The following is a 26,725-nucleotide window of genomic DNA, read 5'->3' on the forward strand; positions in this document are numbered from 1 at the left end:
GCATCCAAGGTTGAGTTTTCTTGCCTATTTTTGCCAGGTCTGGGACCACGGCGCAGGCAGCAGGGCCACAGGGACCACCACGACCCACTGCCGAGCAGCACCCATGTGGAAGTACAGGGGAAGGCTTAGCTCAGTTCCTGTGGAAGCATTTCCTTGGGAAATTCAGCCTGGGTTGAACTTCAGCAGCTTTTTAAGCCTTTGGGAATTGATAATCACAAAGAAAAGGTGGTTTCTAGGCTGTTGCCCACAGCACTTCTGGGCAGCAGGTGCCGTTACAGTAACAGAAGTGAGCTGCAACAAATTAAATCAAACTGAACAGCTTGGACTAATTAATTTTCCCAGCATTCCACGTAAATGGGGATGGCATGTGGAAAACCTCCAACCTGGGATGCTTGAATTCAGGGATGCTACTGACATGGCTAGTGCCAGTTTTGGCAGTGGGGGCTGTTTGTCCCCCATCCCCTCCCTCGGCGGGGCCCAGCCAGCATCACCCCGTAAAGCTCCAACTAAGTGCCCGCAGGTTTTCCAGTAACTCCGGTGACATGCCAGCGGGTTTTCCAGCAATCCTAGTGATTTGCCAGGCATCGGCCAGGGTGTTCCTGGCAGCCACAGAGCACAGGTGCTGCATTTTGCGGCTTTCAGTATTATTCTTACAGCTCCCCAAATAATTTCGAAGCTCTCGGGGCTCCACAACCTCCCAGAGGGATAAAGAAGCGATTCCTGCCTGCAGCAGCTCCAAACACAGACTGGACCCTGCGCGTTCGCTGCTCCGGCGAGTGGCACCCACTGGCTGCAGTGGCAGAGGGCAATCACCGAGGGCTGCCCCAAACGTGTAGTAGATATAAAAATTGTGGCTGACACTTTTATTCCTTGCAGAGAGAAAAAACAGGAACTCCGAGGAGGACCTGGACCCCAGAGCCCCTTTAAGCCAAGCCTGCAGCTTGACCAGCACATATATACATACATATATACGGGCCCACATCCACACATCACTCCTCAGAGCCACAGCTGTAGTACAGGCACTGAGAGGAGCGGCAGGCGAGCCAACGCTGATGGTGGGTGAGGCCTGAGGAAGTGCTGCCTGCCATCACCAGAGCTGCCTGAGAGGGTGCGTGCTGCTGTCGTTATCCAGGTGGGTATTAAATTAATTTTTGTTGTTTCATTACCTTCTCCAGGTGGATCCAGACATTGTGGCACCCAGGCATCACAGCACCCAGTGACACAGCCAGCTCATGCGTGCGACTCGCCCTGCGCCCTGGGCAAGCTGGGTGTTGAGGGAGCCCTGTGAGATCTCACATCTCTCGACATTTCAGGTAAATCACAGGAAAAGCCCCAGCGCTGCCCTGGCAGGACTGGTGTGGCCGTGAACCATCTGCAGCAGGAGGAGATGGGACCCTCTTGGCCCGATGGTTGGTATGCAGCCTTCCGTGGCATGTGCCAAGCTGGAGTCTGCCCCACACCTCCCTGGTACTAGAGGAAGAGGAGGAGGACTTCCAGCAGGCCTTCAGCATACTCTGCTCGGGGGGTGAAGGTAACAACAGCCTGGTGAAGCAGCACGGTATCCTCGGGAGCTTTCCAGGTGCTGGGCCCACAGTCTCACCCTGGATTTGAATCACCTTCCTGGAAAGCAGTGGGCAAACGCTGCCCTATTCCTGCTGCGCTGCGGTGGGGAGGCTGCCATAAATCAATGCTGCCTCATCTAACGCCAGACAGGTGATAAACACTTCTCTGTTGTGTGCACCCCTGCAGCCCCTTCCTCTGTCCAGGAGGGCAAACGCCCCAGGGCTGCTTCCATCCAAGGGAGGACTTGCTCTCACCCAGACTTGGCTTCTCAGGATCTACCCTGAGAGCATCAAACTAGCAAAGACATGACTTGACACTCTGTCAGTAGCAAGCCCAGGAGGCTCTTGCCTCCGGCACTGGGGAGGAGGGAGGAAGAAGCAGCCTGGGTTGTCCACAGCACACCTCTGTCGTGACACTGCATTTTCCAGAGACACTCAGAAAAACAAGCATTGCCATTTGAACTCCCTGGCTTGCTTCCTGTCTAAACAGCGGGTCTGATTACCAATAACTGTCAGTGTAGCTGCACAAAAGTTGGGTGGGTTTTGGTTTTTTTCCTACTGTTTATTTTGAGAAATCTGTTGTGGACATGAATGCGAGGCACTTTCCAAGGTTGCTTATTGAATGCTGGGTTCCAGGCTGAGCCCAAATCTGCTATGTGACGTGCAGAAATGACAGGGGTTTATTCTTCCCAGCAGCTGTGATGAGCCCGGGTTTCTTGCGCATTTGCTCGAGGGATGACATGGCTCTGGTGTATGTGTGCTGGCAACGGAAAAACGAAAAGGATAGTTAATGAGAGCTCAGTTTTCAGAGCAGAATTCTTACCTGTAAAGCTTTTTTCCCCCAAAAAAACTCCAACACATTCCCAAGTGGTGCTGGAAAAAGCTGCCCAAATAACCCCCATCATGCCAGCATTGTTCCACCAGTGACAGATCCCAGCAGGCTCAAAGAAAGCCACAAGAAACCCTGGGAATTTCTCCTCCTGAGCACCAAAGAGCTGTTTTTGAGGCATTTTCCTTGAAAATCCTTACTGATAGAGCTGTGCAGCCCTGTTACTCTCATAAACGCCCAATCTTGTTGAAGTCCTGCTAAGCTCAGGGCCTCGGTGGTATCTTAAGGTGAGCCCTTGCCAGGGGGGAACTAGAAGTGAGAAGTGGTGAGATTGTTTTTTAGCAAAAGTTCAGCACAGGATGGGACCTTTACACCATCCAAAGACAACATTTTGTAGAGCTTAACTGCACTATGGAACCAGACCAGCATCTTTCAAAAGGGTACAGCCAGAACGGCATCTGTTCCAGAACAGTCCTACACCCCACCTGGCAACGAGGCGCAGGATGGCTCTCCCAACGCGCATCGGCAGGGGCGTGTGGAACTGGGCCCAGCTGACATTACCTTTTGATCCATCCTCATTTTTGCCTTGTAGAATGAGACTGAAGCTGGGCAGTCTGGTAGCGTTCTCTCCTGCATGCGCTCGAACCTCTCCTGCTCATCTTCCTCCTGCCGGCAGAAAGACAGACCCCACTCCATGTGAAAAACACACACCTGGAGATACAGAGGACAACCGATCCCATTTGCCACACTGAACACTGATTCAACAATCGCTCCGAAGCCTTGGAAGTGAAAGGTACCTCCTTCCCACACCTTAGGTGAGCAGATGTGGGCAGGACCTCGGGCAAAACCCATCTGCAAGTGTACAGCCCCAAAGGAACTTCCCTCAGCTGTCTCCTCACAGCCCTGCTTCTGCCTGTAACTACCCACAGGACAGCCTCCCTTCCGCTGCAAGACAATCTCACAGTGCTAAGGAAGTCTGAGCTTCAGCACAGCCCCCTCTGAGCCCAGCTAGCTGATGCTCATGCCCACGTTTCTCCAGGGAACCGTCTGGAAGGTGTTGAGCACACTGAAGAGGAACGTGGGTTGAACAAAGTACAATTTTTTAAGATACCAGCTTGTATATAATGCTTTCATGCCAGATGTGAGGATAGCTCTAGCAGATTTTTAGGTCACCTTCTGTGGTGGTTCATGAGTAGCCTGGAGAAGGTGACAGTGAAAATCTGGTGTGATAAAAGGCACGCGGCCAAATCGATCAAGCCAAGAATAAAAGATGTACACCCTGGAGATATGGGTTAGAACGGGAAATGAACAGCCAGTCTGGAAAAGGTAAAATGGTTGTAAGTCAGAAACAAACCTCCAGAAGAAAATGAGACGGTTTCCTCCCAGACTGGTATGGGCCTCAGCACAGCCAGTGACACTGACTGGGAAGCTGCAGTGAACTGCCCAGTGAAAGGAACAGGAGGAGAAACCAGCATTGAGCCATGTTACCAGGACACTTTATCCTCTGCCAGAAGATTTCTGCCTGTAACATCAACAACTTGACACAGCTGCAAAGCATTGCTAAAAGGCATGCGTCATCCATCCTTGGGGTTATAATTGATATGATGACAAGAAATCCAGGGCTGAAAACCATTAAGGGAGTTTCTATGAATACATTGAGTAACTTAGGTTAGTAAACGTGACTAGTGATGGATTTCCTCTTTTCCCCAAAGAGGGACATCCTGCACCTGTGCAGCCAGTCAGGGTTTTCCTGTTGACCTCATTACTCTTTATCCAAAGGGGTTTGGGTTGGGTTTGAGGGTTGGTTTGGGGTTTTTTTTAACTCTTTCCTATGCAGGTCTACATATTTTCCTATGCAGTATCCAAAATCTCCCACAGTCTGGTAGATCACAACATTTTGTTTAAAAGTAAACTCACTACATTTTTTTTTCTCACATCATGTTTGTTACTCATACCCTCAAGGGAACTAACTCAGTAGGATGGGAATAGGCTGTCTCTGATCAGCTTTAAAGCTCTTTGCATGCCTTTCTAGAAGGAAGCAAAGAAAATGCTTCACTGAGATTACCACCAGTCAAAATAATCAGACACCTGAAGACAAGAGTTCTTTTCCTTCCAACAAGCCAAACCCATCATGTCCCCCACTACATGTTGGTTAGAAATGTGGCTGTGCATTTAGGAAAGGGGTCACACAGCTCACACCTTGCTTATTCTCTTTCCCAAACACCTGTGGGTGCTCCCTACTCCTGAGGGGGACGGGCTCCTGGGGGAGATGGACCTAGGGCCTGTCCCCAGCAGCTGTGCACCATGATCTGCAGAGGCTACACAGCAATAAAGGAGATGCATTATACCTACAAAGGACTGATCCCCCTGGCAGCCAGGGTGGGATCTCCCTCCTTGCTGTGCATCACTTTGTCATGTCAGACTGAGTGGAAGCACTGCCACCATGTTCCTGTCAAAGAGCATGAAGGTTTCAAGTCTGACATTTAACAACGAAGGACAAAACCTGGAATGACTTCAGAGGAATAATGCCAACAAGTCTGGCAAATGAGAAGCTTAAGAGAAATGTGCTTTGTCAAGAATGACAAAAGACCCTGGGTACCCTAAAGCGGTGGGTTTTAAACAGAGGGCTGGCTAAGTACCAGTTGCCACAACACAAAAAACTGTAAACTGATGTTTAGCTGTAAACATCATAGATCATACAGACTGGAAACAAGGCTCCCAACTACCCCTTGCACCTCTGGGCGGTTTGCCCGATTACTGATAGTCAGCAGATGACTGGGTACTTCAATCACTCTGTCCTATTTTAGCCTCTTAAGGGTAAAGCTAATGTGAAGCCACGATATATCTCCAGATAGCTGCCCTCTTCATCATCACAGATAGCACTTCAATGCCAGCCACTCTGCTCAGAGAAAGGGGCAGAGCTGCCATGCCCTCCTCTCCCACGCACTTAGTTGTGCCCTCATTACCATGCCACACGTGGCTCTCAAGGAGAATAAGCAGAGCTGCCAGGACAACTCACCAGGCACATGACTCTGTTTATGGGAATCATTCCAGGTCTGATGTTGCCACCTGGCTTCAGAGCTTCCTGCACATCCTTGGGAATAAGGAAGGACTCGTTGTACCAGATCTCGAACTCTGCAAAGCAAAGCAGAGGGCAATAAACAGAGCTGTAACAACCAAAGAGACGAGGATGGCTTGGTTCTGCCTCCCTGCCCGTGGATCAGATGGGACCTCAGAGCTCTTAAACTCTCAGATGGGACCTCAGAACTCCAAGCTCTTGAATTTGAAACTATTAGAAAAGGTGGTTAAAAAGGACAGGGCACTGTTAGCTGGCACTTCGGGCTACAAAGGTGATGAGGGGACGGGAGCATCCCCCACAGGAGGGAAGGCTGAGAGGGCTGGAGAGGAGCAGACTGTTCAGCCTGGAGAGGAGCAGCTCGGGGGCCCTTATCGATGCCCACAGGCGCCTCCAGGGCGGTGGCAGGAGGCCGGGGCCAGGCTCCTGCCAGGGGTGCCCAGCGGCAGGACAAGGGGCAGCGGGCACAGGCTGCACCACAGGCAGCTCCTGCGGAACCTGGGGACAAACTTCTTTCCCCGGAGGGTGCCGGGCGCTGGCACAGGCTGCCCGGAGAGGCTGTGGGGTCTCCTCTGGAGCCATCCCAACCCGCCGGGACGTGGCTCTGTGCAGCCTGGCCTGGGAGAGCTGCTTCAGCAGGGGGGGGCTCCAGGGGGCCCTTCCAGCCCCGGCCAGGCGGTGATCGGCTGTGCTGAGGCAAGTTTGCTGCCTGCGTCGTGGCAGGGAGGTAGTGGCTGGCCCTGGGGGACAGAGTCCTGGGCTTGTGCAGTCCGAGGGGCAGTGGCCACGAGATGGCACTGCTCCTGCGCCCCGGAGACAGCGAGCCGTCCCGCGTGCAGCTAGCCATTCTGAGGGGTCAGCATATTCGGGGGTAAGATTTCAAATGCTAAAGAAGCACAGCCGCTTTCCGTCCCATAATAGCCAGTGATAACACACAGCAGGTGCTGCGACGCAGGAGGAGTTATGTCCTTATTAATACCAGGCAATTCCCAGACACCCACTGCAAAGTGGCTGTGCTCTGCTCCATTCCTCTGGCACGTTTCAGCACTGAGTGGGAGCACCAGCAGCCCCCGAGGAAGGCTGTGCTGCCCAGCACGGAGCACAGGAGCGGAGCTGCTTTCTGTCGTGGGAGTCATGAAGGATAAACAAGGTTAAAGGCAGAGCCATCATGTGGACATGATGCAACACCCCTGACTTTTTACCCCAGTTTTGGCTCCAGGATAGCCTCTTCACTCCGGTGTGAGCCAGATATTGAATGAGTCCATGCCTGTATGTTTAAACCAACAGCAAGCACCTGGAGCACCCAAAAAATGCCAAACCCGGACCCAATGGGAATCAGTGCCAAAGTTTCTGCATAATTATGATTTGGTCCTGACTATCTCCTGGAACACGCCATGCATTTCTTTCAGCGTGGGATGCACTGATGGATACAAGCTGTGCTCTGGCAAGTTTGTAGAAAATAAAGTGTTGCCATGTGCACATCATCCAAATGTTTGAGGCTCTGGCATTTGTACACCTACTCTCTTCCATCAGACGAGACAAATCTGGGGACACAGCAGGACCACACTCCCATTACTACAGATTCAAACTGAGCAGGCTGCAGCGGAGCACACCACAGATTTGCTGGGTTCACCCTCAGCAGAGGGGTGTGACTCATCACCACGAGGGTGGTGCTCACCAAGAACATGCTAAAATGATTGAGCTTCCTGCCAAGGCACTTGTGCTGCAATGCTGCAACCTGCATCTCACAGGGGTACAGAGGAGACATTTGTAGAGCCAAAGCCCTGGCCCAGTGCAATTCCTTAGTCACCATGTCTATTATATGAGAACAAGGGTGAGAACAAGGGCCATCAGCAAGAGCACTGTCAACCCCACAGCATTGCATCTAGTGGTGTGACCAAGGAGCAGTATGTCATCATCTGTGAGAGAGGATCTGCAGCAATGCAGTGTTATGTCAAAAAGGAAAAAAAACAACCCACAAACATAATCTTCAATAAAAAACAAGTCTGGAAGGCAACAAGAAAAATGACAGCAGAGGATGATGGACTTGGCTTCTATGCAACATGTCTGAAATGCTTCAGTACTGATGAGAGTTGGGGCTGTTCAGCCTGGAGAAGGGAAGGTTCCAGGGAGACCTTATTGTGGCCTTTCAGTACTTAAAGAGGCTTATAAAAAAAGATGAGGACAGACATTTTGCAAGGGCCTGCAGCGCCAGGACAAGGGGGAACGGCTTTGCGCTGAGAGAGGGCAGATGGAGATCAGAGCTGAGGGAGAAATCCTTCCCTGTGAGGGCGGCGAGGCGCCGGCACGGGCTGCCCAGAGCAGCTGTGGGTGCCCCAGCCCTGGCAGTGCCCAAGGCCAGGCTGGACGGGGCTGGGAGCCACCGGGGCTGGGGGAAGGGGGCCCTGTGCGTGGCAGGGGTGGGACTGGGGGCTCTTTAAGGGCCCTTCAACCCAAACTATTCTGGGATTCTGATTTATCTCAGATAGACTGGAGACTGTTCAGAAACTGCCCTGGTGAGCCAATACCTGAGACAAGTTTGTTCCGGCACTGGTCCACCAGATGCTGGCAGTACTGGATTTCTGCCTTCAGGTCCTGCAGTTCAGCATAACCAGACCTATACTCTTCCTTCAGGTCTTTCAGTTTCATGATGAGTGAAAACTCCTTCTCATCAATTATGATCTGTCCTTTCTCGTCAACGTACTCTCCTGGAGGGTAAGAAAAGGGAATGAAGGTTTCTCATGAGGGTGGAGAGGGATGAAGAACAGTCATTATACTTCAAACCACATGGTAGTTACCCAGTTATACTGAGGTTAACCACACAATTGACATTTCCTTAGACATGCTTTCTTCAAATACAGCATTGGAGTGGTGTGGGGCAGAAATCACTGCTGAACTCCTGAACCCGCTCAGACATCAGTCATCTCCAAACTGGGACATGTGCAGATGAAAAGGAAGGACTGGGCTCCACAGAAGGACACCCACATGACAGCCTGCTAGAGGATATCACATAGGGCTTTTATGGCTCCTACTGAAAAACTCCCTGGCCAGCCACAGTAAAGGTCTTTGAGAAAAAGGGCTGCTCAGCCCTTTGGGGACAGTTAGCCTGGTGCTACGTCCCTCTGGTAGACATCTCTTGTTCTTGGTTTCCCTCAAATCAATTTATTCCTGTTATTTCCAGCACCCACAATAAACCACCAGTTGGCAGATGTCATCATAAAGAGCAAAGGCCCAAAAGAAGCAATTAGCCCATGAAAAGACAGACCCTCACTTCAATATAGATTTGAGCTGATTTGCTCATTGTTTAGCCAAAAGAGCTTTGCATCTTGCAGGAGTATGGGCAAAGGCCCCTTGCAAAGTGTGGTTGTAAAAGTCTTTCTGTAGGAAGAGAAATGGAAACCAGTAGAGTAGCGTTCACTCTGGCTCTGCCTCTCTGACCCTCGTTCGCTACTCAGGGCCTGCTTGCTGGTGACCAGTCTCTTTCTCTCTCATTCCCTCTTATTTTCCACTAATTAATTGCCTGATGACAGTTAAGACTGTCGTTTCACAGGACTGAGTTGTTTTGCTATCCTCTCTGCATGCAAGGAACACCACTGCTACTTCCTCACCAGCACATGCAGAGCACTCTAGACTGCCCTGCTATTAAAGCCATTTGTTTCAGATTTCTCTCCTTACCCAGAGTCATTTCTTCTCTGCTCCTCTGCAGAACGCAACAGCACTGACTCCTGGGAGCTCTGCTGCAGGGAGCACAAAACCTGACACACTTCCTAGTCTCATCCAGGTATATTGCACCTAACAAATATTTTGCTGCAGCAAAGGAAGAAGGCACTTACCCCAATTTTTCCTCTAGTATATTGCAGTTTGGGATTTTTACTTTCATAAACTAGACTCTAATTTACATGAAATCAAGCTGTAGGAGATGCTGTACATCACCACCACTGTAAGGGCAAGCCTGCTACCCATGATTTCTGCACTGTACTGACCTGCATTTGTCAGCAGCACACTGCTTAATCCACCAAAGCGTGGGGTGAGGAATCAGCCTTATCACAGCTCACCTCACTAACTTAGAGCCTGACTCAACGAGGATGAAGTGTGGAGGACTCAGGTGGAGGAATCAGGTGGCAAACCACAAGGCCAGCTGCAGAGCTAGGGCAGAAAGCCCAGCCTCCCCAGTGCCCGGGGCAGCAGCAGGGGTCTAGTGGTCTTGGTCTTGCCACCAGAACTGCTTTGAAACCAGTGGCTTTGTTCTTCTGTCAGATTCTCACTGGCCAGTCTCCACACAGCAACTTACCCTGCTGCCACCGCTCCTGCTTCTGAGCCTCCAGAGCCTTTTTGATGCCCTCCATCTCATGCTTGATGAAGTTGATCCTCTGCGCTACTGTACTGCTTCTCTTCTTCCTGGCAAGGAGGATGCTTTTGTTCTCTTTAAAGATCCGGTTGATCTTACTTCCGCACTCCTCCTTGAACTGCTCAAATGCCACTGGCTTGGGTGGAGGGGAGCTGCAACAGAATTCAAAGAAAAGCCGCACAGACATGGGGAGGTCAGTTTGTTCTTCCCTGCAGCATGACACAGTTCACAGGAGCAGCCATAGCTGAGGTTTGTGGATGGCATTTCAATGGGGCCTTTGATGATCTCGCTGTTAGCTGCACCCTGGTACCATCTCTGTGCCAACCTTCATACCCACTTTCCCCCAGTACAACTCCCAGAAGAAAGAGTTATTTACACAGAAACCACATTCCTCAGGAGATGCCTCAGAATTGAGTCTTTCCTGGAAAGTGGACTTTAATGGTCTGAATTTTTAGAAAAATAATGAATACTGTTCCTCCCTATTGTCAAACAGAAATGCCCTTGCTCTTTCTTTGCTGGATTTCCAGCACAGACCAGTCACCTCTGCCAACCAAACCCCACAGCTGCCCATGTTGGCTGGGTCTACAATGCTGCCACCCATGGCTTTTAAGTCTTGCCTATTTAGAAATACTGAATTCAGAGTGGCACGTGTCAATCCTGTCTTTTCTATGAAATGGCTTTGATGCAAACGTGCCCCCATGAACACCAGCTCTTACTCCATCACAAACCACACTGGGCAAAAGAAGAGTCCCTCAGGAGAGTGTCACACTCCTATGGATGCTGCTGTGTGCTGTGTAAGGTTGTTCTTGGAGAGCAGGTTGGATCTGGTAGCAGAAGGCAGCTAGAAGCCTCCATATTCCTCACTCCAGACGGTCAAAGCAAAACTCCGACTTACTGCCTTTTCCTGATTGACCTCTTAAGGGCATTTTCAAACTCCTCAAAGGCTGCATGAGACTGCTTTCCATGCCAAACTGCTGGCAAAGCACTGTAAACAATAGCCACTGGGCAGACTGCCACAGCTGCAGCTTTGACAACCAGCTACCGAGATACTTTAAGCACTCTGGGTTGTGCCTTATGCAGCTGCAGCAGCAGCCTTCCCTGCCAGCCACGGGACTTTTAGAAGAATACTAAAATGCATGCAGAGGGAGTGGAGGAACACGATAACATGTTAAGGTGCTTCAGGAGTAAATTCTCCTGTGACAGCTTCACTGCGGTGCTCTCCCTGGGCGGCACGAACAAGCCAGGACTGGTCACCTACAGCACAGGCAATGGAGGTGCTCACAACACTGTGGAGCTGTGCTGCTTGTAGCTTGAGAGCTCTCAGCAAGAAAGACAGCTGGTGATGGGAAAAGTGGTGTCCTGGTTGAGCTCCTGTGAGTTGAACAGCCTGATCCTGTTGAGCATATCCTCCTGAAAAGAGTCCTTCATCTCAGTACCCTTAGCGTTTTTTACCCCATCAACTCCATCCAGAATGACATGCAATTCAGTGCTGCCCTCCCATGCTAAATTCTTGTCATGGTACAAGCAGATGACTGGCATGTTGCTGCATTTCTGGCCATTCTCCACTCCTCTGTCTTGATGTGGCACCTCCTGCCATCATCTCTGCAGCTACTGACCTATTTTCATGTCTGTGTGGGGTTTTGTGGCTGGACATGAGGTCTCTCTGCACTTTTACTACTAACCAAAGGGTAAAGAGTGCTGCAATTTTCAGAGACTTCACAATTAATACAGCAACTTTCCAGAGCAGAGCTCAGATCAGATGGAGATGAGTGCCACCAACATACTGCAGTAAACAGGGTGTCCATACAACCACTGCTGTCCTACAACATGTTTCTGCATCCAAGAAATGAAGATTTCTGAATCTCTCCTCTTTGATTTGAAGCAGGTAGTTGTATTAGGGGAACACAGTGCAATCACTCTGGTGTAAACAACCTCTGGCAAAGGGGATATACTCCCTTACAGGGAAAGCTTACCTGGGCTGCTGGAAATCCTCCATGGGAGGTGGCTTTGAGAGCTCTGCATGAACATTTGCTGTATCCTGGTTCCTTGCTCCCTCTTTCACATCCAGATCCTCGGCAGAAATTACTACCTGGCTTTTTGATGGTAAATAAATATCCTGATCTCTCTCAGAAAGACAGCTCCCAGCTCCTTCCTTCCTGACAGGGGGGAAAACATGAACCAGATCAATTAATTTCTTCATAATAGTAAACTGGAACCAAAACATGTTGCAGGTGCTAGCGTTGCTGATTCAAATACCAGCAGTCTGACATAGCTTCTACCATTTGCAGTGAAATATCTACTGACAAGGAATAAGATCAGCCTCATTCTCACAAATCCTTGCTTTCTAGAGTAAAGGGGCTGCCTTGTGTAGCAAATACTGTAGAAAACAGCGCAGGCTGAACTAGCTTTCTTGAGAAGGGTCACAAGGACAACAGTCTCACCCTGTCTGGGTTGAGGCACACCTGCAGACAGGATAAGCCTCTTTACCTTCAGAAGAACCTACAGACCGAATCCCCTAGGATTTGATCTAACCCCACATCTAAATCAAGCCCAGCTCTCTGTTCTTCTCCCTCAGCTCACCTCCCCAAACAACACCAGCCTCATCTGCAGGGGACGGCGTGACTTCAAAGAGATACAGAAAAGCGCTTGCCAAATCTCCTTCCACCTCCCTAAAAAACAGAACTGCACAGAGGAGTCCACTGTGTCATGTGGATACTAAATCCCTAGTGGTTCCTCTCCTCTCTGACACAAGGACTTTGGGGGAATGTCAGGGAGGAGCCAAGCAGATGCTTTCAGCCACAGAAGTAGTTGTAGAAACTGCCAATGCAGGGACCTTACTTGTATAAATTGGAAGGATCTTTCTCTGCTCAATACTGATTGCTGGTTCCCCCTTTCCTCTCAAAACCTCTTCTCCATATCTGCTCCTCTGTCCACTCTCCCTTCCTCCCTTTCCACTTAGCAGATCTGCTTCTACCTAACACTTTAAAGAAAAACCGCAGGTCTTCTGACACCACCAGAGGACCGTCCCCCTGCCTGCATGTTTAACTCTCCAGCTCTTGTCACAGACTAACCCATTCTGTGCTGGCTACAAGCTCTTCAGCTCAAAGCCCATCCACCCTCTGCGTCCATAGCTCGCACCCTGTGCAGGCTCCATGGTCTTGGTTCATCCATAACAGACATACAGATGAACTGTTCACAGTAAATCTTCCCCATAATAGATGTCTACCCTACCACAGGCTGTGCCTGCTGGCCACTCATATTCCCCTAACATCTTCCGATGGTGTGGCTGGTGGCCATAAAGACACCACAAACCCTTACAGCACTATGCTGGACTGTCATCCTTCAGGAAACACAAAACTTCCACACACCCATTAAGTCAGCTTCTTCTCTCCTTTCCTCCATGGGCTGCCCATCACACCGTGACCAGAACCAGTCACTGCAATGACACATTTTCAGAGAAAAGGGAGAGCTGTCTGGCTGCTTAACTCACTTGGGCTGCTCATTGCTTTTCCTGGATTTCTTCTTCCCACCATGTCTGGATGAAAAAGGAGAAATTCTAGTCCCAAAAGTCTGTCCATACTCTTCCTGCACCAAATGGCCATCCACATCAACCACACCTGCCTGAAAATAGGAACAAATAAAACATGGACCAGGAAGCATTAGATCTGTACCTGTCTACAGCACAAAAGCTACACAGCCCTTGCCCAGCAGCTGCTCAATCCTGTTGTACAATCTAATCTGGAAGTCCACATGCACTACCAAGTATTTCAGGGGAACACACCTGTAAGAATGAATAAAATAGGGCCAAATTTATCCTCAAATTCATATGCCAAATGTTTCAGCCACACAGGGGGAGAACAACTTGGGTCTAGAGCCACAGGAATAAAATCACCCTCCCAAGTCTTTATTTAGTGAAGATATGTCAGATAACTACATTTCTTATGCTATTTCTCATACTGCCTCAAATATGAAACAGAGGGGCCATTAAGCACTACAATTCACCTAAATCAGGTTTCAGTTTGTTTTCCATTTCTTTAAAGAACCAGCCTGTTAGAGACTGTGTGCTTCTCTGTTATACAAATACTCTGCATTTTCCCATGTGCTTTTGTTTCAAAAAATTCAAAGTGTCTTCGGTTAAGCCACAGGACAAGCACACGACTCTGCATAACATAATGGTTATTTTATCCGCCTTACTGGGTAAAACCAAGGCAGGGAAATAACCACTTCAGAGAGAAAATATTTCACAGATGGAAACAAATAATGAAAAATAGATTATAAGTTAGAGTCCACATCTGGATTTATGGTTTACATGCGATACATTTACTTTGCTCCAGAAGTTATAAGGATTAAAAGAGGGATCTCAGCAGAGGCAGGTGATCTGACCTCACCTTCTACAACTGACTGACAGACAGGTCACCTTCTAGTTTCTATTTTTTTCTATTCCCATTCAATAAATTATTCCGTTCAGATAATGGACCTAATCCTCTGCTGATATGAACACCACTTTAACTGGTGCACCTCTGCTCTGGGCAAATCTTTTAACACTCATCCCCTTAACATTTCTGAGCTTCAGATTTCAACGAGGAAAAGTTGAGAACTTGAGGTAATTCATGTTTCAGCAGCAAAGGAGCTGATTCTAAGATGGATTCTGGGCCAGGCTCAAGCACCAGGCATTACCTTATGAGCAGCAGCAACAGCAGCAAAGTCATTTTTGTCTATCAGAACATACTTGCTTCGTAATCTGGCCTCCACATCATGCTCCTGTTGACTAGGGAAGAAAACGGCCCCTTAGCATTGTGCTCAAGGAGGACTATTGCATATGTCAAAACCTGTGATACCTGGCAATATCAGATTTGCAAAGAAAACCATCTTTTACCTGTGATCTCATTCCCGAAACACCCCACCTTCCTCCTTATATCCTTCCCCATAACCATTGTAACTTTAATCACTCGGCTCTTCCTTTCTTTTTTTACAACATCCCTTTAGGTCTCTTGGATATGGAAGCTTTTTGATAACTACTTTAATACTTAGCATAACCTTTTAATGGTTTGGATCAAATAATATTACCTCTGTTCAGTTCCATCACCTTACTTTAACCTAGTGATTTTCAAACTGAGTGATTTTTTCACTGAAAGGGAACGAGTAAAGCATTGTCAGTAGGCTTAAATCCACTATGCAAGATCAAAAATTGTTTGAGAATCTGCAAGTTAAAAAAGACTAAAGCCCACTGTTGCAGAAAAATAAAAGGAATCCCAAGCTAAAAAAATAATAATCAGTCAAAATTTTACTGTGAAACCCATTTGCTCTTGGATCCCAGTAAAGCATGACTGCCCAGCCTGATGATGTACCACAGACACTTGTGTTCACTCAAGTTTGTCAAGGGCAGGCAGGTTTTCTAAAGCAATACCCCAGCATCACTCCTGTGAGTAGCAACCTCTGCTGCCTAGCCAGACCAGTGGTTGGTGGGCAGGAAGTGGGTAGGTTGCCCTAATACCCTTATTCTTCTTTGTTCTATTTCATGACATGGAATCTGCTTGTCTTCATTTTTAGGATTTTTTCCAGTCTGTCATTCATCTTCCCTCCTTCAGCCTAAAAAACAACTTTCATCATCCACGGCTGACATTTTTAAATAGCCACTTTCACGCTTTCTCCCATCCCACACCACACATCAGAGAGCACCTCCCTGGAAAGAACCACAGAGCCTTCTCATCATGCTCCTCCAAACTGCTTTATGACCTTCCTTTGCCATGATCTCTAAAAAAAAAATATCTGATTACTTTTAGATGCTGGTGTGGTGAGACCATATCATCTCATCCTACAGAGCTACAGAGTCTGATTTTTCTTTTGATCTGTCTGCAGACTGTCTTGTACTATGGAGATATGTACCATGACTAGGGATCCAGCACAGCTTATGCTCAGTAATGGTACACTTGCCAAGCAGACTTGTTAGGCAGTGAAGTTTACCATCAAGAGCCCTCACACATGACTTACGAGCACTGGAAGGTTAGAGGCAACAGTCATCTTATGCAAAGGCCAGCAGAATTTGTCCAGAATTGTGTTTTCCATTACAAGTTATTCCCTGTATTTCATAATGATTCTTCACCAATGTCATGGCAAGTGTGATATCACAGCCAAAAGCCTGGTGGAATTTCTAAACCTTACTGTGAAATGCATCAGCCTTCGATATCTTACCTTACAACCAGTTTGAACTGCTTAAATACCTCCTGGACTTGCCTGATGTTCACTATCTGAGGAAGAGATGTATACAGTGAAGGTACAGGTAAGCATTACTATGCTGTGGTCAGCTGTACTGATTCAAGTATTTCAGATTTTGAGGACTATGCTTTCCACTTGCTGGGTATCCACACTCAACGAGAGTTACCTTTATGCTGCACTTGGCAGTCAGGCTGGAGGTGGATACATTGCTTACTCTGGGGAGATTTTTAACGAGAGAGGAATCTGATAGACTGTGGTAAATTCTGTGGAGCGCATAGCCATCAAGGTAATGAATTATTTGCAATAATTTTACAAGTTACATAGATGGCATCTACTGATCTTCTGGATTATGATGCTGCTTCTCTTTTCACTGTTGCCTGAGTACTGGGAACTGCCAGAGCACTGTCTTTAGTCCTCTTACCATGATAACAAATCAGTGCAGTCAAGCCATACTACTATCTCTGTTTTGGTAATGATGAGCAGAGGTAAGTAATGGGAAGTCTGTAGCTGAGCAGGAATCTGCACTCAGCTCTCCCAAGGTACAAAAGACTGGACCAAGCTACAAAATGCACTGTCTCTGTTCTCACCCCCCTCTCCCCAGTGCCACAGAACACATCCTTCCCTGTGTGAAATGCCTCTGCCTTCCTTGCTCCACACCCCCCTGCATCACATTTTGTGGGCCAAGTAAAACACATCTTCATGTAAGCTCTTATTCCACTACACTCCTGCCTGCTGGAGGGAGAAAACAGGGACTCTGAGAGAAGATAACGATTACATAAAATGAGAGGGAGTGTCTCAAGTGTTTTGTTTAAACTAAAGGGTTATCTAACTGTTTGGAAAACAGTCTTGTGCTGCTTCTGCACTGTTACCACAGTGGCTTCTGTGCACAATCAAGTAACTCTGAGCATGCATTTCTCACTTCCATTTTCCTATATTTTGTTTTTACATTTGCCCCCACAGAAATATTTGTGTACACAGGATTTTTGCTGTTTCTTTTCACAATCATTTTGCAGTCAATCGGTAGTTTCAAGTTGAGAAACCTTGCTCTGATGAACCTGTCTCTAAGAGACTGGACATATTTTGGCAACACAATTTGCAAGTATTTAGTTTGACATTGGCAAGGCAAAATTTTGATATTAATTTCTTAATGGAGGGGGTTTTACATGGAAAACATAGCAAGAGTAGGAAAACCCAGTTGCCTAAAAAGCCCAGGTTCAGGAGAGGAATCCTCTCATGGTCTGCCATGGGGCTTCCTCTGTTGAGCTGCATGGTGCTGGGAAAAACAGGTTCCAGCCTGCCGTTAAATTTAAAGAAGTTCCAAATAAACCAATTTGAAGGGGTTTAGGACTGAGGAAAAGTCTCCTCAAGCTTCCAAAAAAGCAAAAATGGAATGAAAACAAGGAGACAGCCCTTAACATGCAAAAAATTTAAACTACAGTTCTGTAGTGCTTTGGGGATTAAAACCAGCCTCCTCAGAAGACATTTTCATTGCTTCTGTCTTGGAGTAAAATGGGATGGAATCAGTATTTAAGTCCTTCTCCACTAGAAAGCTACTTACATCAATTTCATCAGTGGCTCCTTTTAGGTATTTATGGACTTGAGACTTAATCTCTGCTATCTGGATGTCAGTCAGAGGGTCGTAACTCACCAAAGAATGATTCGCCTAAAAGGTGAACAACTCAGTATCAGTGAATTACAAAAAGCTAAGCAAGTACTAGCATGGTGAACACTTGACATTGCTCTACTGTGGCCAGGAAAACCTTCTATTTAATTTCTGATTACAACTTCTCATCACCTGAGTTGACAGGACATGGGACTTGGGAGCATGCTGAAAGCAATGCATACCCCATCATGTTTCAGTAAACAACAGGAGGGCATCAAGAGTCTGAACAAAAACATCTGCAGTGGTTGGGGACAGAATCTACAACACAGTCTCACTCATGGGACCTTCAGAGTTTTACCTAAATCCCAAAAGACTGTGCTGGAAGCAGAAGGAAGAATACAAGCTCACTGGACACCAAGTTAACTGATCCTACTGCAAAACAAAGACCATGACAAAGCCACAACTAGGTCCTGTCTAAGACACTGCAGCCTGTTCCTTACCAAGCTGTCATGCATGGCCAGTTCCTGCTTCAGAAGAATAATCTCCTTCTCCAAAGCCTTCACTGTCCCCTAGCAGGAAAACAAAAGTGTGAGCAAATGACTAAAAACTATTGGAGAAAAAACTGCAGAAAAGCATCATTAAACTGGCTGCTAGGGAACATCACAGCTGTGTACCAGCTCCCCCAGGGTTTGCCATCAGGTTTGCATCAGTGAAGTAGTGCGTCTGGAGATCACTTTGCCTTTGATTAGCTTCCAACAGGACAGCTTCTGTTGTGTCCTGGCTGTACTGCCTGCAGAGTCAGCCTAAGCCATCAGAAGGGTCACCTATTTTTAATTTGATGCTTTCCTGATCTGGTACCATAGGGGCCATCAAGTTCTGGACTATGAGATATTATCTTGAAAGCAAAGAAGTGTGCAGGTTTCCACTCTGACCCTTACTGAACTCAGTAGGAGTTCTGGCATTAACTTTAATGGAGGAGGTAGTCTCCTGTGGTGTGTTTGAATGAGTTTCTCCATAACATGGAATATATTCAAGCATTCACTACTCAGAATGCATTTCCAGAAAGGTAGGGGTACACAAATCTCCTTGGGATTCCGTGAGAACTGCATACCAAGCTGTTTTTTAAGTGACCAAAGCACAACAGCTTCCATAAGCTCTACTCTTTCAGCTACTCTCTTCCACTCCACACATATCAATAAAAATGAAAGGAACTGAAAAGGAAAAGACAGTTTGTTGCACAGCTTCTTCTGGAAGCTGTTGGAGGAAACTCCCCAGCTGTTTCTCTGCTTGCCAGCAAGATCAGACGATGAAATACAGCAGGGTGCTCACACACCACATGTGTTACGGATCAGATAATTCTAAACTTGTTCTTTGGGCTATCAGCAATTCATAGAGCATTTACTGCTGCCAGCTCTGTTTCAGCTGTGAAAGTGCACTCAGGACACCTAAAATACTATGATCATTTTCTTTAAATTATTTTCTTGTTTAAACAAGTTTTGTAATTGGGACAAAAACGTTGTGTTACCAGCAGCAATGGGGGTAACGCTGTGTAAAGCTGCAGGTAGGACCGGAGATGATTTCCCCACACAGCAGGGGAGTAGTCCACATCATAATACCTCTGTTAAGAGGTGAATCTTATCAGAAAAATTAAGGACTTGTATGGATGAAGGTGAAAGAACTACAACATGTCAAGGAAGATGTGACCATCTGCATGAGTGTACCCTCTAGCATATTTAAGGTAACTGTAATTAAATACGAATGAAAAAAGTGAAATACTAATAGTTTTATCATATACCTAAATGCAGTAAGTGCCATCTTGGCTGATGAGTGGTAATTCATTAAACTACCTAATTTCCCTCTGGTTTTTAAGGTCATTATCCTAAACATTAATGAACCTGAGAAAACATTCCTTCTTCCATTCCCTTTCTCTACATACCTCTCGGTCACAGGTCTCATTGAGGACTGGCTCTGTTGTGATCCATTTCATTCTGGTAGCAAAACGAAGAGAAGACAACTGAAAAACATGGGGTTTAAGTTACTGAAAGAGATATTGGCAAGGATATAATTTCCATAATCTGTTACTACTTTATCTTATCAGATCCCAGAACACAGAAATACAAGAGCTATTTAACTGCAGGAAGCAGTATAGGGGATTTCTCACTCCAGGAGCATACCTTTCTAGTGCTCCCTGGCTTCTGTGTGATGTCTTTGTCTCTTCTATTCTGCATGTGGACAGCTCTTGGTGTACCAGGGCTGTGAGCTCAGAAATACTCCCATTACTAATCGAAATAACACATCCTAAAAACTCCAAATCACACCTCAATGGCCTTCAAGCTTAATTCCTGCAATGGTGGTATCTTGAGACTAAGCTCCTGCAGCCTGAAAATCCTCCTCTTGATGAAAAGTATAGCAGCTGTCTCCTCAGCAATATTACAAGTTTCTAGATGCTATCAGAACACAAGGAGGAGGATAAAAACAGTTCTGCCTTGAAGACAACTGCATAGCAGGTGTCTGCGTTTACATTTTTTTGCTACGTAAAACTTTCTTGGCAAAAAGCAAAGTGATTACCTTCCCTGTGTTACAGTTCAGCCAGTTCACACAGCGAGACTGTCACTGATTTCATTATTTCACAGGTTAAAAAACCTAACTGTTAGGAGGTTACTCCTGATTCCTGAACCAGCAGAAAGCCAGCTCAGCTCTGATGCAAACTGGTACAATTCCACAGACCTCAGTAAGTGATGCACCACTCAAACACATCCATAGAGTTGTACCAACAATAATCATTAACACTATCCAGTGTGCTTAACTTTTAGCTGCTTGTGCCTGCTCTGTTTCAGGCTCTCATTTTGCCCCTGGGCCAGCTACCAGTCGTCTGTTTGCAGCACAAAGCAGATTGGTGAGAGCAATCTGTTTTCTGAGCCTTTGAGATAAGATGAGCTATCCAATGTTTCTGATGAATTAGGCAGGATGTTTCTCTGGGACTCCTGCCATGGCCCTCCAGAGACTGTTCTTTAAACCATGCTAAGGCCAATTGCAACAGTAGCAGGAACAAGACTTTTAATTCTTCAGAAACCAGTTCAACTTACAGTCTCCTCCACATGCACAGCTTCCCCACAGATATTTGCCACTAGGACAGTATTGCAGTTTCCCCCTGGGGAAAATAAAAAAAATAAAGTGAAGAATGTAATTTAGGGTTTGTTGTTGTTTCCTTTTCTGGAACGCATTACATTATGTGCTGACTAAAATAGAGAAAAAGAAGTAACAAAGAACACAGCCAGTTTGTAACTGTCCCTCTAAAATTCCCATGGGTACAGAAACAGAGAATGACTTAAGAATAAAGGTAAAAAAGTGTTTCTCATGTGGGATGATGCAGTAAGAAGATAGGAATACAAACTCTGAAAGCCCGAAATTGGAAAAAACGGAGCAGAGGATTTTAAAAGCCCTTGGCCTAAACCTAATAGCAGGGAAACTGGCAGGACAGTCACTGCCTTTCCTAAAAGCAATGCAAGACTTGTGCTCGGAATGCCTCAAACATCACTCTCATTTCTGATGACTTCGGTTACTCCACACAAATGTCTACAGCCTTTTTCAGCTGCCCTCCCCTCCCATGTCTCCAGCCTGCATTCCAAGAGCATAAGCCTTTCCTATGAATTCACGACGCACTGCAGCTTTGGGTTTATCATCTCTAGCCTGATGCTAAAGCAGGAGCATCTGAAAAGGCTTGTAACATGCTGGCAGGGGGGAGGGTGTGTGGTGTGTTGGTGGTGGTTTTTTGAAGTATGCTAACCGAGGTTTTGAGAATTTCTACTGGCTGGATCAGTGTGGGCTTTGTACTGTCTCCCACGCCTGCTTTGTATTTGCTGAGGAAAGACAGACATCGATGATGAGTTCCATGTGTTTAGATGTTATGGCCTTAGGACTTCATATGCTCATGGAAACAACACTGTCTTCTAGGAACTATTTGGGGCTGTTGCAACGCCCAGCTCTTACCCAGTGAGTCCTTGAGAACGTGTGTGAGCTTGCTCTGCCGGAAGGGAATGTGGTCCCTCTTGGGATCAGCCAGGGCAATGACGATTTGCTCAAGGAATGACAGAGACTTGTTGATATAGGTGGCTTCTTTCAGAACCTGTCCTTCAGACTGTAATGAAGATCAAAAGGCAAAGCTTCCACAACACATGCTTCTGACCATACCACAGAAGAGAGCTTTTTCCTTACTGCAAGGAAAACTCTGTTTGACTGTGGCAGTAAGGAGCCAATTCAGACCCAAAAAATTTGTGACCTAGAGCTTTCTTCAGTTTAAAAAAGCTTCCAGAGACCTCAATTTTTCATTGCAAGTCTACAAGGACCACTGGCTTTCCTTCCCAAAGGGTAAATTATGTATTTGTCACAAGGCTGATGCGATTTCTATTCTGACCAATATGGAATGTCCCATGGGACATGAGGAGCTTTCAGTTGTTGAGCCCTAATGCTCCAAGAAAAAGTTTCAACAGTTTGCCTGCTGTGGCCGGAAGTGGGGGATTTGCACTGTCCCTCATGGAATGAAGAGGAAAATCAGAGGTTCTACGAGAAACAATAGACTCAAATTAACTAACTGAGTCTGGGTCAGGTTGGAAGGCACATGCAAGATGGGAGTCACCGCCATGTGGACTTAGAAATGATACACCACAGCTGCAAACAACCGAGCACCCTCTGATGTGTTAACGTGACTTACAATGTGTCACAGTTTCTTCTATTTATCACAGAGTGAACTCTGTTGTGGGGAAAATCTGTAACTTCATGTCCAGTAATCAACACCTTCACACGTTGATTACTGGACTCTTCATCATGGACTGAAATATTTCTTCCATTACTTACTCCAGTCTTGCTCAGTCTCTCTGAGCCTGCCAGATCTATTAAATTGATCTTCGAGTTAACACATTTGACATCTGAGAAAAGTCTGAAACGAGACTGAGAAAGAAAAGAATATAAAGTGTACTTAACAGTAGACAAAACTGAAATACAGTAAAAAACAGACAGGTGAAGATCCTCAGCTATTTGAGTCCCTAAAAAACCTGCTGCAGCTCTTACCTCAATATAAATAGTAAAGATGCAATGAGATCTGGATGAGTTCTTATTCAGTGTGTGCTCTGCTATCACTCTGTTGGTCTCGCCCTGCAAATGAAGTAAAAATTCAAGACTGCTTTTAAACTTTTGCATTGGTGGAATAAAGGGAAATTAGAAATTCACACAGCTAAACAAACAGTGGGTCAATCTCCACTCTGCAGAGCATGTAACGCCGATCAGTTGGCTAGAGCAGTCAGAGCAGGAGCTCACTCTATTTGCCTCGCTTTCTTACTCAAAGGCTTCTCAAAGCATTTCCCAGTGCGGTTGGTAAAGGTCACTTTACGGTAATAATGCCTTTTACTGGAGACCACGTTATCTGCATTTCCATTTTCAAGGCTCAGCTCACAGAATTGTGGCTTTTTGAGGAACAGTCAGGCAACCCTTGTTCAGAGGCAATACCTCCCCAGCTGTTTCAGTTTCTGGATGACTAGAAAACCTAAGAGCTCCCCAAGACTCAAATGTCACAGAAAACTCACATGTACATGATAGCCACGAGTTTGTAATGCCTATTTACAGGAAAAGAAAGCAACACTGAAATTGATGCTGCAACTGCTTGTTAGGAGTGCCAGACTATCACAGAGCTGTGCTGCCAGGCTGGCAGGCAAGAAAAGGAAACGGAAGGCTCTGCAGCATAGAAATGCACTTGTCAACAGGTTTCACAGCCAACTGGTCTGCCTGGGTCTCAGAGAGCTGGAAGGTCAGTGACTGGCTCCATGCTAGGGAGTGTAGATCTAAGAGCAGGAATGAAGGTGAAGTTTTCTAAGCAAATCCTACCAACCCCACTCAACAAATGAAGAGCCACAGCATAGTTAGTGAGGAGCCTCTTCAAAGCCTGGAGCTTTCTCTGTGAACCTAGAACCACAGGCAGAACTCATCTAAGGACCTGAACAGATCCCCAGGCATCACTTGCGCTTCTTCTGTGAACAGATCTCAAGTTACACTGCATTATCATCTTCCTTCTACTCTTTAAAAAGAAAGTGGGAGTTCCTGCAAAGCACAGAGGCTGGCTTAGGACACCACAGCCCCATTATTAAAAAGTGAAAGATTTTAAGGACACCAGATGGCTCCCAGTAAGAATATGCTTCCCACATAGAGAATCAAGTATTTATTCATCTTTTCCTTATGAACTAAAACACCCACAAGTAAAAGAAAGATGCAGATATAAGTAAGCTAACTCCCTTCACAAATCTAGCCCATTGTGTAAACATCGCTGCTGTAAAATCTGACTAGCAGTACCTGTGCCACAGTCATCCCAAGCTATCTGCCAAAGATGTTGCTGGTAAGACTTTATTTGGAGCACTGACATAGCTAGGACAGGCAGGTGAGTTTTTCAGGAAGAAATTCCAGTATAGGTCAGCTGGTGGGTCTGAAAGGATCCCAACTATCACGCACTTTGTACTAAGTCACTCACTGACACCTATGTCATAACCAGGGTAATGAAAACAAGTATTTTGGGAATTGTAGAATCATTGAGGTTGGAAAAGACCTTAAGATCATCGAGCCCAACCATTAAACCAGCACTGCCAAGTCCACCACTAAACCATGTCCCTAAGTGCCAAGTCCACCCGTCTTTTAAATACCCCCAGGGATGGTGACTCCACCACCTCCCTGGGCAGCCTGTTCCAGTGCTTGGTAACCCTTTCAGTAATGAATTTTTTCCTAACATCCAATCTCAACCTCCCCTGGCACAACTTGAGGATGTTTTCTCTTGTTCTGTCACTGGTTACTTATTACACGGTGCACACTACAGCTCTGCAGGATGTCTTCCTGAAGACTCTCTGGAGTATTCCCAGTCTCTTGAGTCAATGTTATTTATTTCTTGCTGATTCTGACACAATTTATTATCCATCAACCCTAAAAGTCTCTGCATTTCCATTCTGATGAGATTTGTCATATTGGCTTTTATATTAGCATCATAAGACCCGAACTTACTGATTTTAAGACCTGGTCTAGTGGAAGGTGTCCCTTTCCACTAGAATTCTAGGATTCTATTATTTTATGGTTTCAATAAGTCATTCTGTACCATCTCATGAAGTTTTGGCTGTCTGGGATCTCGGTCTGCTGAAGGGGCCAGTGAGGTGGCTGGTGAGATAAGCTTTCTGAAATTAAGGCAGATTCTGTGGCTGCCTTCACTACTTTGGTGCTGCCTAGAATCTCCAACGCTACTACATTCTGAGGTCTCACCCCTACATATTTCCTCCATCACTTGGAGACTTGTTCTGGCATACAGGGTTTCTCCAGGGAGATCTTACAGAATCTCTGTGCCAGGGACATTTTCCTTGCAAGAACATGAGCTACCAAGAGTTACCAGCTCTCCTACCCACAATGAAGAGAACAAAGAGGGTTGAACTTCCTCCAATCGCCCTGGCCACCCACCTCCTACTTTACTGCCTCCCCCCTCAGCTAAGCCAATAAACATAACAATCAGATGAAGTGTAATACTTGTTTTCTCTTGCCTCAAAAAAGAGATTTAGAGCATCTTCCTCATGGCTAACCGAATGTATAGATAAGCCCTTCACATAAACACCCTGTGGGCAATCCACTACAGCCATCTGCATGTCACTGGTCCCACTGCTTGTCATCGTGGACAGAAGGTCAAACAAGGTCTCATTGTAGATTTCCAGGTAGGATATTTGGACCTTGAATGGATCAACAGAATGTGCAGTTGCTTTGAAGACCTATACAAAGACAAAGAGTTTGTTAGTGGCAGTGCTAGTTCACAAAAAGAATTATTAGCTATCTATGGCTTTCCAGAGAAGCTATTTAAAACTTTCTGAATGGCTATAAGTGCATCTGTGTCTGTGTGGCTGATTCGGAACTGTGGTTGCCTGAGGGCTGACAGGGCTAAGGCAACAGTTTTAATATGATTTCGCAAAGATAGTTTTGAAAACAACACTTTAGAAGGCCTGCTTACATCTGGGAAGCAGAAAGTACTTTACGTGAGCTAGTAGAATTAAACAAAAACCTCTGCAAATGACAATAAAGTGTAACTACAGAATTCCTCCCATCTTTGTTTCAGGTGGTATGCGTTATGTCAGCCCCACACTGTGTGTGTCAGTTGTCTTTGTGAGAGTGGAGAGCATTCTGCAGTATTGCTGCATAAAGATAGGCAAATCTGCCTCCTCAAAGCAGTGACAAACTTGTGCTTCTGGACTGGGATGTATCTATGCAGCAATGGGCCTGACAAATCAGTGTGTCTCAATCCAACACCACCCCAATACTCTGAAATGTCACCATTATCAGCGCACAAGGTCACAGTGTAGTGTAACAAAGGTACAAAGTTACTATGTTTTACGGGCTCCTTTATTTCTTTAATGATCATGACTTAGATAAAGAAGAAAAAAAAGGACTCATGAAGATAAACATAAAACATATTCACCGTGTCACAACACTTTTATGAGTATCAGCAAGAGCTGATATAAGAGATGTCCTTGTTATTTCTTCTAGCCTCTTTTCCCATTCAGATCCAGTACCTGCTGTATAGCTCGGGGTATGATTCCTCGATGCTCATACTCAGCAGTTGCTCCCGTCATTGTGTAAGTTTTACCAGCCCCCGTTTGGCCGTAGCACATTATCGTGCCTAGGAAAGATCCAAAAGCAAAAGAATAAACTCAGGAGGGAATCTCTGCATTTCTCACATCAAAAGGATCTCTCCCTCAGACCAAATCTCCACTTCTTGTAGAAATAATTAAAATAGCAAAAAATTACCGTTATAGCCAACTAAAGCTTCAGACACCACTTTCTTAGCCACAGTCTCATATGCCAGTTCCTGGGAGGTATTGTGAAGGACACCATCCAGTCTAAAGGCCCAGTCAGTCTGCCTGTTATTCACAACTCCTTTCTTGGCATCTTTTTTGATGTATATAGCTATGCTCTGAAACCCAAAAAGAGATTAACATAACTTCAAAGGCCATAAAGACTTTCAGCAATTATTGTTGGGAAAGAAATACCCACTGAAGACCTGGAGGTAAGAAAACAGAGTATAAAT

At 46.2% G+C, this 26,725-nt stretch overlaps 1 protein-coding gene across 6 annotated transcripts in view; it reads right to left on the bottom strand.

The window, feature by feature from the left end:
• Positions 1-1,323: 1,323 nt before the first annotated feature.
• KIF9 (kinesin family member 9) overlaps positions 1,324-26,725 on the bottom strand; it is a 30,114-nt gene continuing 4,712 nt past the window's right edge. The window contains exons 4-22 of one of the 6 annotated variants that reach the window (XM_040591446.1): positions 26,446-26,611; positions 26,211-26,317; positions 25,194-25,415; positions 22,702-22,785; positions 22,489-22,581; positions 21,625-21,772; positions 20,721-20,785; positions 19,571-19,648; positions 18,135-18,203; positions 17,590-17,694; positions 16,008-16,063; positions 14,493-14,583; positions 13,306-13,436; positions 11,789-11,971; positions 9,759-9,967; positions 7,996-8,175; positions 5,411-5,526; positions 2,953-3,057; positions 1,324-2,322 (exon numbers count right to left, since the gene is read on the bottom strand). In XM_040591446.1, the coding sequence (XP_040447380.1) occupies positions 2,215-2,322; positions 2,953-3,057; positions 5,411-5,526; positions 7,996-8,175; positions 9,759-9,967; positions 11,789-11,971; positions 13,306-13,436; positions 14,493-14,583; positions 16,008-16,063; positions 17,590-17,694; positions 18,135-18,203; positions 19,571-19,648; positions 20,721-20,785; positions 21,625-21,772; positions 22,489-22,581; positions 22,702-22,785; positions 25,194-25,415; positions 26,211-26,317; positions 26,446-26,611 (2,316 nt within the window). In that variant the 3' untranslated portion in view covers positions 1,324-2,214. Of the gene's footprint in view, positions 2,323-2,952; positions 3,058-5,410; positions 5,527-7,995; positions 8,176-9,758; positions 9,968-11,788; positions 11,972-13,305; positions 13,437-14,492; positions 14,584-16,007; positions 16,064-17,589; positions 17,695-18,134; positions 18,204-19,570; positions 19,649-20,720; positions 20,786-21,624; positions 21,773-22,488; positions 22,582-22,701; positions 22,786-25,193; positions 25,416-26,210; positions 26,318-26,445; positions 26,612-26,725 lie in introns of those variants that run through there. The other 5 variants (XM_040591448.1, XM_040591449.1, XM_040591450.1 and 2 more) reach the window with 5 other exon arrangements.

This window comes from Falco naumanni, chromosome 4 (genome assembly GCF_017639655.2).
Source record: "Falco naumanni isolate bFalNau1 chromosome 4, bFalNau1.pat, whole genome shotgun sequence".
NCBI classification, from domain to species: Eukaryota; Metazoa; Chordata; class Aves; order Falconiformes; family Falconidae; genus Falco; species Falco naumanni.